Source organism: Silurus aristotelis (genome assembly GCF_946808225.1).
Source record: "Silurus aristotelis genome assembly, chromosome: 19".
NCBI classification, from domain to species: Eukaryota; Metazoa; Chordata; class Actinopteri; order Siluriformes; family Siluridae; genus Silurus; species Silurus aristotelis.
In genome coordinates this window covers 6,507,818-6,524,876 of record NC_139592.1, presented here as the reverse complement: position 1 = coordinate 6,524,876, position 17,059 = coordinate 6,507,818, and the positions used below count along the sequence as shown (strand labels likewise).

At 39.1% G+C, this 17,059-nt stretch overlaps 2 protein-coding genes across 6 annotated transcripts; one reads left to right on the top strand and one right to left on the bottom strand.

Moving 5' to 3' along the window:
- Positions 1–866: 866 nt before the first annotated feature.
- Positions 867–8,462, bottom strand: dtx3 (deltex E3 ubiquitin ligase 3). 5 transcript variants are annotated; one of them, XM_083569914.1, is made up of 5 exons: positions 7,887–8,461; positions 7,661–7,707; positions 5,634–6,433; positions 5,297–5,514; positions 867–2,604 (listed from the first exon to the last, which is right to left on the bottom strand). In XM_083569914.1, the coding sequence occupies exons 1-5, from the start codon at positions 7,964–7,966 to the stop codon at positions 2,529–2,531; spliced, it is 1,221 nt and encodes a 406-aa protein (XP_083426040.1). In that variant the 5' UTR covers positions 7,967–8,461; the 3' UTR covers positions 867–2,528. The 5 variants fall into 5 exon arrangements, with proteins under 5 accessions (XP_083426040.1, XP_083426041.1, XP_083426042.1 ...); XM_083569915.1 differs by lacking the exon at positions 7,661–7,707 and having other exon boundaries at positions 7,887–8,462; XM_083569916.1 differs by lacking the exon at positions 7,661–7,707 and having other exon boundaries at positions 8,003–8,462.
- A 2,450-nt stretch (positions 8,463–10,912) lies between these two features.
- On the top strand, positions 10,913–15,934 carry ptges3a (prostaglandin E synthase 3a (cytosolic)). Its single transcript, XM_083569950.1, has 8 exons — positions 10,913–11,178; positions 13,256–13,369; positions 13,516–13,585; positions 13,719–13,817; positions 13,934–14,023; positions 14,111–14,167; positions 14,542–14,569; positions 14,724–15,934. Coding segments are annotated over exons 1-8 (480 nt in total). The 5' UTR covers positions 10,913–11,176; the 3' UTR covers positions 14,744–15,934.
- The last annotated feature ends 1,125 nt before the right edge of the window (positions 15,935–17,059 follow it).

Sequence of the window (17,059 nt, the reverse complement as noted above, 5' to 3'; positions counted from 1 at the left end):
TTCCTTCATAGTCAAAGACATTATTTTTGTAAATGTCCATACCATTTTCTATGCAGTGAGATGACACCCCATCCACAGAGTCCCTTGCCTTGAGCCTGGGATAGGACACCAGGGTTCCTCATGGCCCTGTGTAGGACAAGGGGTATAGAAAATGGTTTACATTCCACTTTTATTAATTACCAAAATAAATGAATAGAAGAAAATACTACAGTCAGACTGTAGTAGAAGTAAATTTCTCTCACAGCCCGATTTTTAAATCCCCACCTGCTTGTGACCCCCTAAAATGTGAACCACTGCATTAATATAAACTAATTAACAAATCAAATTATACTGGATGCCTGATCTTTACAATTTTAAATTGAATCACAATCCAAGAACAAAGCTAGTCTGATGTTAGTTCAGGGGCATTGTATGAAGGCACATTGGTGGCTCTCTGAATTAATTTCATAGCAAAATCATTTCAAAGAATATATCATTATATAGTCTATAGTCAATATTCTATACACCATACATAAATTGACAATAAATGTCTCAAGGTCAGCATGGAAAGTAGCATACATAACCCATAAAATGTAATCGGAAGATTGTGTTCTCATTTCATCGGTGCAGTCTGCTCAGGATAAATCAATCCATGTGAATTGCTTTCTATTGTGAATATTGTTTATAATTTAATTTCAGTAAATTGTGCAATATTCTTTAATGGTCTGTCTTGACTATGGATGCCTTAGTGACTTCACAAGAGAGAGAGATCTGCAGATCAACCAATTATGCAGTGCTGGTCCTTCACTTCCTGTGAAATTTTATGAAACAGTGTTTGTGTGAAGACTCGTTAAGCGAGCAATAAAAAAAAACCCTCTCAGGCTGCATTGCAACAGATCAGAACGCTTTATTCAAGTATGAAAACATAAAGCACATATTGTAGCAGACAGGTGTGTTGTGTCCAAATCAACATAGTCATAAAGGCAAATCATGAACGCTGAATAAACATTTGATTATCTTAGATTTCTTCCTCGTCTTACATTAACTGCATAGAGTTTTGTATGATTGGTGTCACTGTATCATCCGAAATGATCTTTGTATTGGTCCCCTTAACACAAAACGAGGTGGGAGATAAAAACTAAAAGAAACATTTGAGACAGCTTTAGACATATTCACTGTTTCTTCTTTCCATTTTATAAGCATGAGCCAAACAGGCATGACCCTTATATCTTGTATATAGCAGAAAATATTTTATTACAAATTATCCAAATTGCACAGCTACTATGATATTTTCAACTTAGTGCTTTAACATGCTTCAGGTTTTTGGCCATAACCAGTCACCATCCACAGTGAACTCTACACCACTTGTCAAAACGTGCTGCGATCATTAGGTAACAGTAGCAGTAGCAGACTGAATGAGTAACAATAGCAGACTGAATGAGAACATAAATGTTACTGCATATTTTTTACATTATACCTCATGGGTAAAATAGAACTAATCCCATAGCCTGTAAAAATCACAGCAGAAGGTTGTCAGTATAAATGACCAAAGCATACCGAGATTAAATAAATCCAGCGCTTGCCATTTGTGGGATATGAGGCTTAGGTGGGATTTCTCCGTGGTGGACGAATCCAGTTGTGCCTTTTATTTGAGGTGGGGGTTGAGTCTGCAAATCTTTTCTTAATGACATCATATAGAAGTTTGCACATTCAAGTCAATAACAAGACATGCAAATGAAAACCTTCCCCCAAATCTGACCTAATCACTGCAACGTTTCTTATCCGAGTATTAATCTAAACACAATGATAATAGAGAAAAAAAGAAAGAAAGTGTTTTTTTCTAGATCTTGAAATATAAGATCTTTCTGGATGAGATAAAGAAAAAGCAAAAAAAACAAAAAAAAAAACAAAACAAAAAAAAAAAAAAACACATTAGGCTTTGATATCAGCTGTTAACCGCTTTACTTTCTCTACATCTGCATAATGCCGAGCATCAGCTCCAAAGTGGAACAATTAACATACGTACATAACTGCAAAGTGCCTTACAGTGCTGATTATGAAAAACTAACAAAGAAAATGTAGATGGGTATAGCTATAGGTTTACTTTCTTTGCCCAGACAATGGCAAAACATGAATAAGTCACAGAAAACCTGCTAGATGTAGGGCAAACATTTTTCTAGAATATGAGAACAGTTGAGTTCCCTACTACAAAAGCAAAAAGAAAAAGTTCAGATCAGCTTCAAGTTCTACAAACCACAGAGCATTCGATTTTGCCCCTTAACTTTTCAAAGTGCCATTTCATCTCTGGATTGAAAAAGAAAAAACAAAAGTGTGGAATGCACTGCACTCAATTATAATGTGTCACTTATTGCAAGAAAGCAATCACTCATTGTTCAAACAAAATGAAACAAGTAAAGAGCCGCCTGACCAAACCGGTACCATAGAATGGCTGTGATTTACATTAATTCAGTGAATCACTGGAGAGTCTGTGGTCAATGTGATCCACTCGCCAGGTTGCTAGTTGTCCCAAAGTGCTGAGTACCAAAGGATCAATCGGCAGTTATTCCTTTTTCCCGCAACTCCTCCGTCACCCGCACGAGGTATGTAGGATCTGGGTAACCAAAGCTGTAAAAAAAAAATTAGATACATAATCTATTCTTGACAACTTTGCTCTCCATTTCCTTCCCATCAAAAACACACACCTGTATCATAATACACAGTGGTGTGAAAAAGATTTCTTGATTCCTAGTTTCTTATTTTTTTGCAAGTTTGTCACACTTTCATGTTTCAGATCAAACTAATTTAAATATTAGTTAAAGATAATACAAGTGAACACAACATGCAGTTTTTAAATAAAGGTTTTAATTATTAAGGGAAAACAAAATCCAAAACTACATGGCCTTTTGTGGAAAAAGTGTTTGCCCCCCTGGTTTATTACACCTTTCAGTTTCAGTTCAATTTCTCTAGCCACACCCAGGCCTAATTACTGCCACACATGTTCGCAATCAAGAAATCTCTTAAATAGGACCTGCCTGCCAAAGTAAAGTAGACCAAACGATCCTCAAAATTTAGACATCATGACAAGATCCAAAGAAATTCAGAAACAAATGAGAAAGGAAGTAATTGAGAGAGAGAGTCTGGAAAAGGTTGTAAAGCCATTTCTAAAGCTTTGGGACTCCAGCGAACCACAGTGAAAGCCATTATTCACAAATGGCAAAAACATGGAACAGTGGAGAACCTTCCCAGGAGTGGTCGGCCGACCAAAATTACCCTAAGAGCACAGCGACGGCTCATCCAAGAGGTCACAAAAGACCCCACAACAACATCCAAAGGATCTGCAGGCCTCACTTGCCTCAGGTAAGGTCAATGTTCATGACTCCACCATAAGAAAGAGACTGGGCAAAATGGTCTACACGGCAGCGTTCCAAGACGAAAACCGCTGCTGAGCAAAAAGAACATAAAGGCTCCTCTCAGTTTTCCCAGAAAACATCTTAATGATCCCCAAGACTTTTGGGAAAATACTCTGTGGACTGACGAGACAAAAGTTGAACTTTTTGGAAGGTGTGTGTCCTATTACGTCTGGCGTAAAAGTAATACCACATTTCAGAAAAAGAACATCATACCAACAGTAAAATATGGTGGTGGAGGTGTGATGGTCTGGGGCTGTTTTGCTGCTTCAGGACCTGGAAGTTTGCTGTGATAAATGGAACCATGATTTCAGCCTGAATCCTATTGAGATGCTGTGGCGTGACCTTAAAAAGGCGGTTCAGGCTCGAAAACCCTACAATGTGGCTGAATTACAACAATTCTGCATAGAAACAGCTGTAACAGACTAATTGCAAGGTATCGCTAACGCAGTTGTTGCTGCTAAGGGTGGCCCAACCAGCTATTAGGTTTAGGGGGCAAACACTTATTCACATATGTCCATGTAGTTTTGGATTTTGTTTTCCCTTAATAATAAATACCTTCATTTAAAAACTGCATGTTGTGTTCACTTGTGTTATCTTTTACTAATATTTAAATTAGTTTGATGATCTGAAACATTAAAGCATGCAAAAAAATAAGAAATTAGGAAGAAGGCAAACACTTTCACACCACTGTACCACTATATCTTGGGGAAAAATAAAAAATAAAAATGTCCACACACACTGGATTATTGATCAAGAACCCGAGCAAAGTGTGCAATTTTAGACTGTTTTTAGCTATCCAAATAAATCGCCCTTAGATCTAAAAAACACCTGGTCACATTCAGTACAACATTTGAATATAATGTACACCTCAAATCAATAACGTTTAACTAAATTACGTTCCCTTTTTTTTTTTTTGTCGAACTAACCAATATTACAGTTTGGAATTTTAACGAACCACCAGAATCAGAATCAACCAAATGAGAGAATTACTGGTCAAACAAAGCCAAACTAATAAAGGTGCCATCCTTGGTAGCAAGAAATCTTAGCAGGCAGAAAGAAAAACTTTGTATGTAGTTTAAGGAGATTTATTTTATTTTTTTTCAGATTTTTCCGCATGCACCATAAGAAACAGTGAGGCCAAAGTGATCTTTAATGCCCCATGTCTTTTCCCTTCAGTGAACTGGCTTTTTCAATGGGTCAAAAATCCTAATTGCTACAGCTACACCACTGATGTTAGCACCTTCGAATTAAGCTTTCATCGGTTATTAAGCTATTCACACTGAATCTGAAGACATTTAAAAGGTTGATCCTTTTGTACCCAATTAGATTCTGGCTAAAGTTAAAGGTTTTATTACATCTTTTGGGAGACATGTTTGAGAACAAAAATAATAGAAACCAAATTTAAAAAGGGCCAAGTCAAGACAGACCAAGCCCAACCAAAAGTGGACCAATAACAATCATTTCTATTTTAATTTTATCAATCAGGCCACACAGGCCAGCATATTTGGTGAGGGGGTGATTATAAATCTCTCAAACATTCTTAATCTCTTAATTTGCCTAGGAAATTTTGGAAAATAATCTTATCTGACATATTTGCCACTGCTTACAAAAGATTGGTAAATACACCATTTCCCCAATTTAGAACAGTTACAATAATTCAATAAAAGCATTAAATAAGCACTCATTACACTCCAAAACAGTAAAAGTAAAGCCATTACTAGCCATAACTAATGTGCATTAAGCCTGCTCCTGCTTCTAATCAAGTAATGCTGTACCTGTTATAATTGTTGATGAGTCTCATTAACCTTGAGGGGGAACAATAAATCTATGGCTTTCCCAAATTACTAAAACCGAAAAATCACAACAAATCTGATTTTTAAACAATACTTTCATATAAGATGGCATACCATCTTGGTCCACCCCATATAGAGGTCTTGTGGTGGATATCGTTCCATGTGATGACATTATGCATGCCTGTGGTCATGGAGGTTCCTATGGTGAAAATGAGGCGCTGTTCAAAAGCCCGTCGCAGCAGTCGCAACACCCGGTTACCTTCAGGGCTGTCCGGCAGGTAGGCCACACGGTCTGTGCCCGGATACCGCACCCCAGGATTTGGGTGCTCTTGCTGGAAAAGTAAAATAAAGATACGTAATCTAAAAGGAAGACTGCATGGTGATGATCTCTATTCAATTCAGTTAAATGGGAAAATAAGAGAGCAAATCACAGTTAAGATTAAATACTTACTGATTGGAACCCTGGAGGGAAGCTATAAATAATGCATATGCAGCCATAGCCCTCATGCCCAGGCAACTCCAGATCTGGGTCTCTTTCCACCATCATGCTACCATTTGCTGGCTGATTCCCAAAAAGCTGGCCATAAACAAGCCTGCACACAGGACAAGCCTTCTTCACCTGAAATGCCTGTTCCAGGCAAGAGCGACAAAACGAATGGCCACACTTCTCCAAAGTGGTCTTCTCCACCATCTCTGCCATGCAGATAGAGCAGATGGCACTGTCATCTTCGCTCGAACGGCCTGCTCCTGACTCACAATCCGTCTTTGCTGTGGCTTCGTGCAACATGGGCAGAACAGCACAGGAGCCCAACTCAGCGCTTTTCCTGGACCTTTGCTGCTGCCTCTGGGATCGACGAGGCTGTGGAGGAGGAGGAGGAGGAAGCAAAGTGTCCTCAGCATCCGTTTCCACCACCCCAATACAAGGTAACAAAGAACGCTTTCGCTTTGGAGCAGCTTCCTGTTTGGTCATCTCCTTGCGGGCACAGCGGCACAGGTCTATAAAGGCTTTGCGTGTGGCAGGTGAGACGGAGCCTTCCATCAATCGGGTCCTGCCCTCCACCGGTAGGAGTCTTACAGCACAGCAGCCTCCGCGTTCTCCTCGACGCACGATTCCAGCACTCAGTCCCTGTTTATCCTCAAAGTCAAGCAGCCATGGCCTTCCGGCTGCTGCCAGGTAATCCCACACAGCCTGAGACACCAGTACCTCATCATTGCCCTGGCCTGTGCGCACACTCATCTCATCAGATGAAACTAGGCATAGAAAAAAAGAAGGTGAGAGGACACACCAAAAAAAGTCAAAAAAAAGTTTCTATCACCAATATAGATCCAGCATGGCTCCATCAAACTTCACACTTTTATATGTACTACAACTACTAAAAAAAACCATGTAATTCATGCATATTTTAAAAAAGGTGACATTTTCATTACCCAGTGCTACATGTACGAATATGCATAAAATTAATTCAACCCAAGTGTAAAAAAATGTGAACCAGATTCATATTCATGCAACTCAGTCTTTAACCCTCCAAGCTATAGAGTGACCTAATGATGCATGCATACAGTATGCAATCTACTCTGAATTGCACTCGAGCAAATACATATGAGTTGCAAGGCTATCAAGGGAGGGGGGACGGGGACGGCGACGGGGGGGACGGGGACGGGGGACGGACGTAGTACATTTGTTCCGTTTATAGTTACATATTTCGTCCTAACGTCCGCGAGACAAGTTCGTTCCTGGTATCAGTTGCATTAATCATTCCCACACCAACCTCTCCAAGTTAATGGGGGAAAAACAGCTTGTCATGCAACTGAAACTGAAACCAATGATACTTTATCAAGCTGACGCTCGAGACATTTCTCGGAGGTGCACTCACAAATTGCATCAGCAAACAATAACAACAAAAAAACCCAACAACACGGGCCTAAATATAAGTGCGAATTAAGACCTGTTCGTATTCGTGTATCTCGGTACTTGTGCACAAGTCGTATCTGGACCGCACCACACGCGTGCACACATGGAAACAAAAGTAGCCTGTGACGTTACCTTTCTGGAGTGACGCGAAACAGTCTCTGGTGTTGAAGGCTATCAGTACACCTGATCTCTTCACGGAATATTCTAGGCTGCTTAACTCTGCTTTAGGTGTACGCGTGTGTAAGAGTGTGTGAAAGAGTGTGGGTTGCGAGGACAGGGTGGTGCTGGTGGTGGTGGAGTAGGAGGAGGAGGAGGTCATTATCAGCAGACGTCAAATATCAACAGGCGCCGCGCGGAACCCGATCAGCTGTTTCCTTACGGCGCGCGCACACACACTCATCCAAACAAACACCAGAACAACACAAAGAGCTCGCGCTCCCTCTCTCTCTCTCCCTCCCTCCCTCCTCTCAACCAACTGCACAGAGCCAGCAGGGTTAATTATTAGAATAAGTATCTTTACTGTTGTTGTCATCAGTAAAAACAGAAAAACTCGATTTTTTTTTTACCTTGCGATCCCATAAATTCGCCCTTAGCGGCAGGTCTGGATATCACCCTGTTACAGAAAAGATATTAACAACAAATATAGGCTCAGAGACCAATCAGACTGGTTGCAACTCTCTGTTTTTGTGTGTGTGTGTGTGTGTATATGTTTTGTTTTTGTTTTTCAACCACTATATTGCACAAAAGCTTTCAAATGAACAATGAAGAAGCATGCATTGTCTTTAATCTCACCTCCTGGGCTGCCGGAAGAGCTCGCTACACGACTGGAAATCTACAGCACCCGGTACGCGGTTGAGGTCCGATGGAAGCATAAAGACAAGCGGTGCATTTGGGGGGGGGGCTTTTACCTTTTAGAAGACAGGAGTTTAGACCGGATCATGGCCGTGTAAGCACTGCATGGTGGTGGAAAAAGCACGCGCCCAGTTGTGCGCCGTCTCCGCTCCACACATTAACGCACGAGCTCGTGGTTTTGTTCTTCAGCTCCCTCTCCGGTTGCTTCCGCGTCCCATCCGTTCACACCGACGGTACAGGAAACCATGTCCGAGTTTACATCGGCCTTCCAGGACTGCCCGTGACCTATTATAATTATTTTTATTATTATTATTATTATTATTCCGCCTTTAGCATTAGTAACGTGAAGTGGGTGTCATCTTCCCCTGCTCTAGTTTTCCTTTTACCCGTGAGAAGGGAAGCAGGAAGTTCGTCACTCGGATTAAAGTCCAGTAGGAGTCTGGCCGCTGCACGGCGCCATTTTGAATGGCAGCTTTTCAATAAACGTGTCGGATTAGTTTTAGATTTTCGGGTTTCCACTGTGTTCAAATTGTCCCACCCGTGTTTACTAATTTATAAAGATAGATAGATATATATATATATATATATATATATATATATATATATATATATATATATATATATATATATATATATATATATATAACAGGAATATGTATATATTTATATAATATTATATATCAGTGGTGGGTGGTCAGGGCCAGCAAAGCACCTTCTCTGCTGGCCTAAACACTATCAGAAGCAGTGACCTACATTTACAACCTAAATTCTAATATTTGTTCCGTGAAACTGTATTAATTTATTCCTAACAGTTTATTCTTTTCATTTCATAGTGCTTCTCTTGGCTGCACTGCTTTCAGAACGTGTATGTGGATGTTAGAATGTTTTTGTCCAATCAAATTTCAGCCTCTATGTGCTGCCATGTCAATCAAATCTGCCCAGGGCCTGCAAAGTCAGTACTGCTGGCTCTTTTTACCTTAGAGAATATTATAAATAGGTCTGTTTTTCTAACCAATCAGATTTCAGATTCTCCTCACAGGGCAGCTAGCTGGTCCAGAATAACGCCAGCATTTTTCCGTCCTTTGATTGGTTGGTCGGATGAAAACTGTTACAGCCAAGTTCGACTGGGAAAACACATCTGTACCGCTGCACACATTAATACATCTGAGTTAGACCTTTTGATGCCTACGGAGGAAGAAAAATTGATTTGGTCTCGGACATACTTAAAAATAAATTTTCAAGAAAAGCTAGACATCACGAGGAGGTGGGCCAACCTCGAAGCTAGCTAGTGTGTCTCAGCCCGGGTTTGTTCGGCACTTCCAAACCAGTGAATATGAGCAGAACCACTGGCTTTCAGCCTCTGAGGAGCGGTACAAATTATGAGTCTGCATGTCTGGTGAGTAGGTTGGATTTTATTTACAGTTTATGTTTTTGTCATGTTATTAGACAAATATTGATTCTGAACTGCTGCAGATGATGTAGGATGCACAGTTGCGGTTGTAGTGTAGAGGTTTGGAGTTGTCTTAACTGGGTTTCTTGCTTTAGTAAAATGGTATTCAACATCCACATGTGAAATGCCTCTCTCTCTGTAATGCCACATGTTGTTATAATGCATTTTTTGTATTGTATAGATGGGTTCTATAATTGTGATGTGTGTATATATATATATATATATATATATATATATATATATATATATATATATATATATATATATAATGATAGAAACCATAAAAATCTTAAACTGATCGGACACATTTGTTTGCCTATCATCTAATTTAACATTACTCAAGGTTTTTAAATTGTATTATTATTATTATTGCGATACACTGCATCGCTGCCTCACAGCTCTATGGCCCTCAGTTTCACAGTGGTATACAGCCTGTGGATTTTTTTGAGCATGTTCATCCAGTTTCTATGGGTTCTATTGTATTCTCCCACCTCCAAATACCTACTGGTAGATGTATTAAACTACTTAAAGCTATGTTTTCAGATAGCACTGTAAATAACATCAACAAACAAATAATTCTTTAAGATTTGTTTAATTTTTTTTCATTTTATTATTGTGACCCCCTGGTTCAAATGTATCACAATGTCATGTGGGGGTGACACCGTCAGTGATAGACACCTGAACAATTTTTTTGTATTTACATCACTTACTCAATTAAGGAATGAAGCTCTGAAGTTTCCTTTCAGTGTATCCTAGATTGGTTGCTTAATGGTTAAGACATTGAACGAGTTCAAATTCCAGCACCACCACTAAGCTCCCAATGCTGGGCCCTTAAACAAGGCCCTCAACCATGTACGTGCTCAGTTATATAAATAAGATCATTGCAAGTTGATCTGTATAAGAGTATCTGCCAAATGCTGTAGATGAATGTTATTTTTTCTTATAAAATACAAAATGGCCAACTAGTAGGTTTTAGAAAAAGAGCTGCTGGAGAAAGTCTGTAAAACTAGTTATTTTCTGTTGTCAGTTTATAGTAGCAATAAACAGACATTTCCTCACTAGCAGAAAATACACTATTTTTTTTTAGAGGTGAGAGAAAACCAGAGGGAACCCCCATGGATGAACATGCAGAAATCCACAGACTGTATAACCAACTCAGGGTCAAACTGAGGACCATAGAGCTGTGAGCCAGCGATGCGAAGCTGCTGCCAGTGTACCAAAACAAAAAAGAACTAATTAAATAGTAAAACATCGTGTAATGTTAGATGATTGGTGAAGTGCCTATATTTGAGCGTGGTTTTGTTATCATAAGTATATTAGGGCAGAAGTGTTGTATCGTGAAAACCCTAGAGCTCCAACCAGGCGGCAGATCAGCTCCTCACATCCTAAAGCTGTCAGTAACCCGGCGGGTCGCGCTACAAAACCGCCATGTACCCTCACACCGCTCCTTCCGCCATTACTGGCGAGAAGCGGCGCCGCTGTTCCTATGGCGACGTTGCAAAGTTCCGCCGTGAACGCGCGGGCGCGCTCCCGCTCCCCGAGCGCGCCGTAGAAGACGCCAGAAAGTGCGAGCTGCGTCACATTGCGCGTGCACAGGAGAAACACGCGAGGAGGCAGTAGGAGACTTGTACTAGCCGTTTCTTTTTTTTTTCCCTCGACCCTCGGTGTGACATTTTTGTTTGCAGGTTTTCCCGAGCAAAGTATCAGATCCGTCCCCGAGGTTAAAGCTGTTTTTCCACCCACTACAGAAGTGTTTTTTTGTGTGAAAGTTGATCCCGACATGTAAGTCTTCTCTTAGTGAACCAGATGGGCTAACGTGTTAGCTAGCGCCCATTTAGCCAGTTAGCAAAGAGTATCAGTCGTGGTTTTAGTTTAAAACTGTAGACCAGCATTTATTTATACTTTATCAATATTTAATACAGCACGACCAACTGAAAAAATGTTTATGCCAATTCTGTTACCGAGAGCAATTTGCTGCACTGGCTTGCTAATGCTAGCTAATTCAGAACGTGCTAGGGTATGGTGTGGCCTCTCCTTAGCGCCGAAGCTAGTTAGCTCGCTTACTTTGCAAACTGTCGGTGGAAATTTACTATTTTTTCCCCCACAGTAACACTTATCCAGTGGTCCCTGAGATACACGAAAACTACTAAAAAATGTTAGCGTGCTAGTTCACACCCATTCTACGACCCTCAGTTAGCAAGATCATGCTTTGTTTTTCCCGCTTAATAATCCTCTTTCTGGAGCGGCTTTGCACGAGTTTACCGTGTATACGCCATAAAGCTCATTTTCTCCACATTCCAGCCTTTTACTTAAGTTTTACGTGTATTACCAACGCAGCTGTACACGAGGTCTATTGTCGGCTAGTCAGCTTTGTCATGAGAGCATGATAGTGCATTATCGGAGCGTCTCTAGATGACGCTCGCTCGTCGCAAAGCGGCTTAAAGCGAGCCCCGGTTACTGAAACAGGCGACCTTGGGGCTAAAAAAAAAAAAAAAAAAAACCCGCCGCCGTGATCCGGAAGAGGGGGATTAATCCGCGTGCTCGGGTTAATGAGTTGATTAGTGCCGCTTCCGGGTGCTAGCGAGCGGCGCGTGCGGTAGACAGGTGCCTAAACGTGGCTCCGGTTGCCACGGTAACTCCCGGCCACCAGGGTCACGCGACCCCCGTGTGCAAGCTGTCGGGGAGCTCCGGTGCGTCTGATGTGAAACTCAGCATCTACATGGATGAAGTCCGGGTCAAGACTTCATCATTTCAATGTTTTTCCTGCTCTGAAGCACCCTGCTGATCTCATCAGCTAATTAGCCCGTTGTATTCAGGAATTAAGATGTGCAGGACAAGGTTTCCTCCATGGTTTCCTCCAGGGTCTTATTACACCAAGGTTTCCTCCAAGAAATAATTACACCAGGGTTCCTGCCATGGTTTGCTCCAGGTTTTCCTCCAGGACCTTATTCAAGCAGGGTTCCTGTGTGCTATTCCAAAAAAACAGAACAGTGACGAACACTTTTAAAATGTTCTCATCGGCCAACAAGTACTAACTGGATGAGGATCAGATCAAATTGGACACATTTTCCAAATAGATCTGCTGCTGGATTAAAGTGAATGTGTTGTGAATTGACCCAAAACGGGTTGCTGCAGTGCCTCTGATACCAGAGTTTTATTTTTTTTTCTTTTACACCTGTGACTGAATCAGAGCAAATATGATGCATTTTTTTACTTTATAGGTTGAATAATCAAATCAAAATCAAATCAATCAAATCAAATGATTGATTTGTGGTTTATGGCGCTGAAAAAGCACAAGTAAAGTGTTCATTTGTCGGGCAGGAATATAGTGATGTGAATATATTTACTCCAGGATAATGGGTGGATTTAACACTAAATAAATGTTTATACACAACTAGTTTAAAGCTGTGGTGTAACGCATATTGCACATTTATTTGTACGTTTAAGTATCTGGATATCCTTAAATATCCACCGCATACATGTGGTCATCATTTCCTGTAGTTGAGCTAAATCAGGATCAGCTTGCTTTGGAAACCATGTGTCTGATCTGTTGTTTTGCTATTTCTGTGTTTCCAATCAAACAAAACCTGCACAAACTAACAGCATGAAAGGCAGTAATGATATCAGGTTATTTTTTTTTCCTTCATTAAAACTGGCCAAAAGATGAATCAATATTAAAATGTAAACTTTGCGTTCTAAACTTTTGATGTGCTGATTGTCCCATTTGTTTCTATTTGTTATTTTAATTGAAGATCCTGTACGTGCAGTTTAGTTTTAAGATTTGCTTTTTTGCATGTTATTACCCTTGTATGCTCTGAGTCAAAGATGTGCCCTAAATACACGTGTGTCTGTTCATCAGGCAGCCATCAACTGCTAAGTGGTACGACAGACGGGACTCTGTCTTTATTGAATTCTGCGTAGAAGACAGCAAAGATGTTGACGTAAAATTCGACAAATCAAAGCTTAACTTCAGGTGTGTTGTAAAAAATAGATACTTTATTCAATCCCAATGGGAATTTTTTTTAATTGTTGTAATACAAAGTTGTAATGCAAATATCTGTACATGCCGATGTCCTTTCTTATTTTTTTGTTTATCTGTTTGTCCTGATATCCATTCAGTTGTGTAGGTGGAGTCGATAGCATCAAATATCATAATGAAGTAGACCTTTTTGAGGCCATCGACCCAATTGTAAGTATATTACCCTTTTTTTTTTTTTTTTTTTTTTTTTTTTTTTTGTGGCATCATCCATCTGGTATTATAGATCATTTGTTCGTGTGGGTATTTTTTTATTTTTTATTTATATATTTTTCCCCTTTTGTAGGATTCAAAACACAAACGTACAGACAGGTCTGTGTACTGCTGTCTACGAAAAGCAGAACCTGGCAAGTCGTGGCCAAGGTTAACAAAAGACAAAGCAAAGGTGTGATTTATATTCCTTTAATGGTTGAATAAATCAAGCACAAGCATGATTTGGTGTGGTGTTCATTTCACTTCTTTACTCTTTTCTTTTTTCTTTACTTTTTTATATAAATACAGTTCAATTGGCTCAGTGTTGATTTCAATAACTGGAAAGACTGGGAAGATGATTCAGATGAAGAGTTGTCCAGCTATGACCGATTCTCAGAGGTAAATGTTAGCTGCTATATTGATGAAACTGTAATGAATATTTGACCAAATGAGCAGTTCTGAATAATTTACTGTTAATTTCTACAGATGATGAACAACATGGGAGGGGAAGATGATCTGCCTGACATGGATGGTGCAGATGATGTATGATGTGTCCTATGAAAACACTTAATTTTTTAGTCGTATTAACACTGACAAGTAATATAATGGAAAATAAAAGAAATAATTATAGAATTATAAAAAATAGAAAATTGATTTTGTTTATTTTTAGTAATGGCGTCAAAAATATCGTAGAAACTAATAATGTGGAACGTTCACAGAATTTTTGGTAAAAAAAAAAAAAAATTATCCAGCTCAGCTTAATATAATCTTTGATCAGGCTTTATAAATATTTTTTTCATACATTTACCTACAAAAATGTCCAGTAACCAGTTTTGCCTTTCATTCTTACAAGCAGTCTCGTAATGAAATGACAAATTAAAAAATATCCTTTTGGTTTTTTTTGTTTGAAATTACAGGAAGAATCTGCAGATAGTGACGATGAAAGTAAGTGCGCCCTAATAAATAAATAAATAAATAAAATGTGTATATATTATAAAATGCAATAAAAACCTGTATTGTTTGTAAGTCTGTGACACTGTGTATTGTTTGTGTGTGCAAGGTGGTATAATTAACCATAATGTCTCTAAATTATTTACAGAGATGCCAGATCTCGAGTGAAGCTGCAAAGGAAATACTGTGGCAGGACACAAGGATCATTGCGTAACTGTTATTTTGAAAGAAAAAAAAAGGGGGGGGGGGGGGTTGGTGAACATTTAATTAAAAACACAGATCAACACACAACAAAATGCCTAAATTGAAGCTGTTTTTCAGGCTCTAAGTGTCCCACCAGAGCATACCATTGTTTTGCTCAGTCAAGTTATCAACAGTGCTTTCTTTACTGTTTTATTCTGCATGGACACTTATCGTTCTCCATGATATTGTGGATTCCAGTTATCACCCATTTACTCAACAGTAGGGGAGGAAGAGGTGCAGAAAGTGAGTTACTATCTGCCGTTGTCTGAGGAGTCATTATATAGCATATGCACATTGTAATTCCCAGTGATTGGAAAATTACCTTTCCGTCCCAATCCACATTAGACCCCATTTTCTCAATTCCCAGTTGGCAGTAAATCTTATGTTTTCATGTTAATTCAAGTCTTTTCTTTGTGTGCGTGTGTGTGGGAGTGAAGCAAGCATTCAAGCGCTTTTTTTTTTTCTTGAAATACTTTCAATTTGCTTTCAAAAACAGTTTGCAGATACTAGCCAAAACATTTTCTGGATTTCAAAACATGTAAAGTTAAAAGCTACCTGGGAATAATATTTGTTGGCACTGTAGCTTTTTTTTTTTTTTTTTTTCTCTTCCCCTAATGAAATAGCTTGACGTGTAAATCAAATATGTTCAAAGTACATAGTCCTGTCTGTATACATGACTTTCTCCAAACGATTTCAAGTTAGTAATCCTTTTGTCACACTTGAATGTGTAGCAGGCATTTAAGCACTGATTTCTTCCATTTTATGTGAAGTGATATTGTAAGCTTCACCGCTGTACAGAACAAAAGGGTAACTTATCAATAGCTGACCAAATTGTGATTGCACTCCTAATATCAATGCAAGTGTGACTAAAAATGTTTGTTGTGCGAACCTGCCACCACAGGTTAAGGAACTTAAGTTTGTTAAACGCAGTGGGGTTTTGTCTACATATTTCTAATAAACTGTCTCTCAACAATTGTTTTGCCCATGTTTAGTAACCCATTGTAAGTCCACTTTTCTTGTTAAATTTTATTGCACTTATTCAGTGCAACTAAAAGGTGAGGATAATTCTCACATTCTGGCAGCTGTCAATTAAAGAAAAAAAAAATCTACCCTCAATGACTTGCATATTAATCTTTATACTGAAAACATCATCTTCAGTGTTGTCAAATATTCATTTTTTTTTTTTTTTTTTTAAATACAATTCTAATGCCTAATGTTTGTATCCCCCCCATCCCCCCACACTGGTACATACTGAAAGCAGAAGTGCTGTATTGGTTAAAATGGAGAAGTTTTTCAAGTTGCCATTGTTCTGTATTTGATTTACAGTAAATGTTGGAGAGTGTAAATGGAAACAGATAACTAAGCAATTGAGGAGGGGGGGCTTTGTTCTAACACCCAAAAGTGACCATGAGGTTTTATAACCTGGTGCTCTTTTTATAAGCATGTGGTTGTGACTGTTGTAAAAGGATTAAATGTATACTATTTCCCAACACGAATATGAATAGAAAAGCTGCATATGAGGTTTAAACACTATACATGTCTAAAAGGAAATGCCTTCCTAGAAAGCCAGACCTACAACTCCAGGGTGCAGTGGCTATTCCCAGAATGAATGAATCATTGATCTGATTCAGGTCTTAGTTATCATCGATCTGCATTTCCACATGGCTGAAGTATAAAAGTTTTCCACTGACAAATGCAATTGTACTTTCAGTTATTGAATGAGTGCAGCAAAACCTTCCTGAAGCCAGCGATCAATACAAAGTTTCTCCTGTTCAATCCTTTAACATGTGGAGGAGCTAATAATTTAAAAGTGAAAGAAAGAAAGAAATGAGCCAACCGTGTTTGTGATTTAATAAGGCATGCGTTCTCAAACCCTTCTTTGCATCCAGAGATCTATCTGAAATAAATATCACAGATGCTTATAATACCCTGTTTATTCCTGCACAGATAACAAGCTACATATACTCAAACCAACTAGAAAAGGAGAAGAAATAAACATGTAAACATTACAAAATTAACATGACCATCAAACATATATGGACTACAGTACTCTTGACAAAACAGCATTTTTACTTATTAAGCATGTGTGCAGGAGTTTTCCTAAATGATTTTTGGACCCCCCCATGAAAATATAAATATACAGATGTTTTTGTCTGTTTATCAGAGTCAAATTTGGATTCCTCACATTTCTATACACAAGCTGTCCTAATTCCAGTCTACTTGCTTTTCTGGCATTGAGGT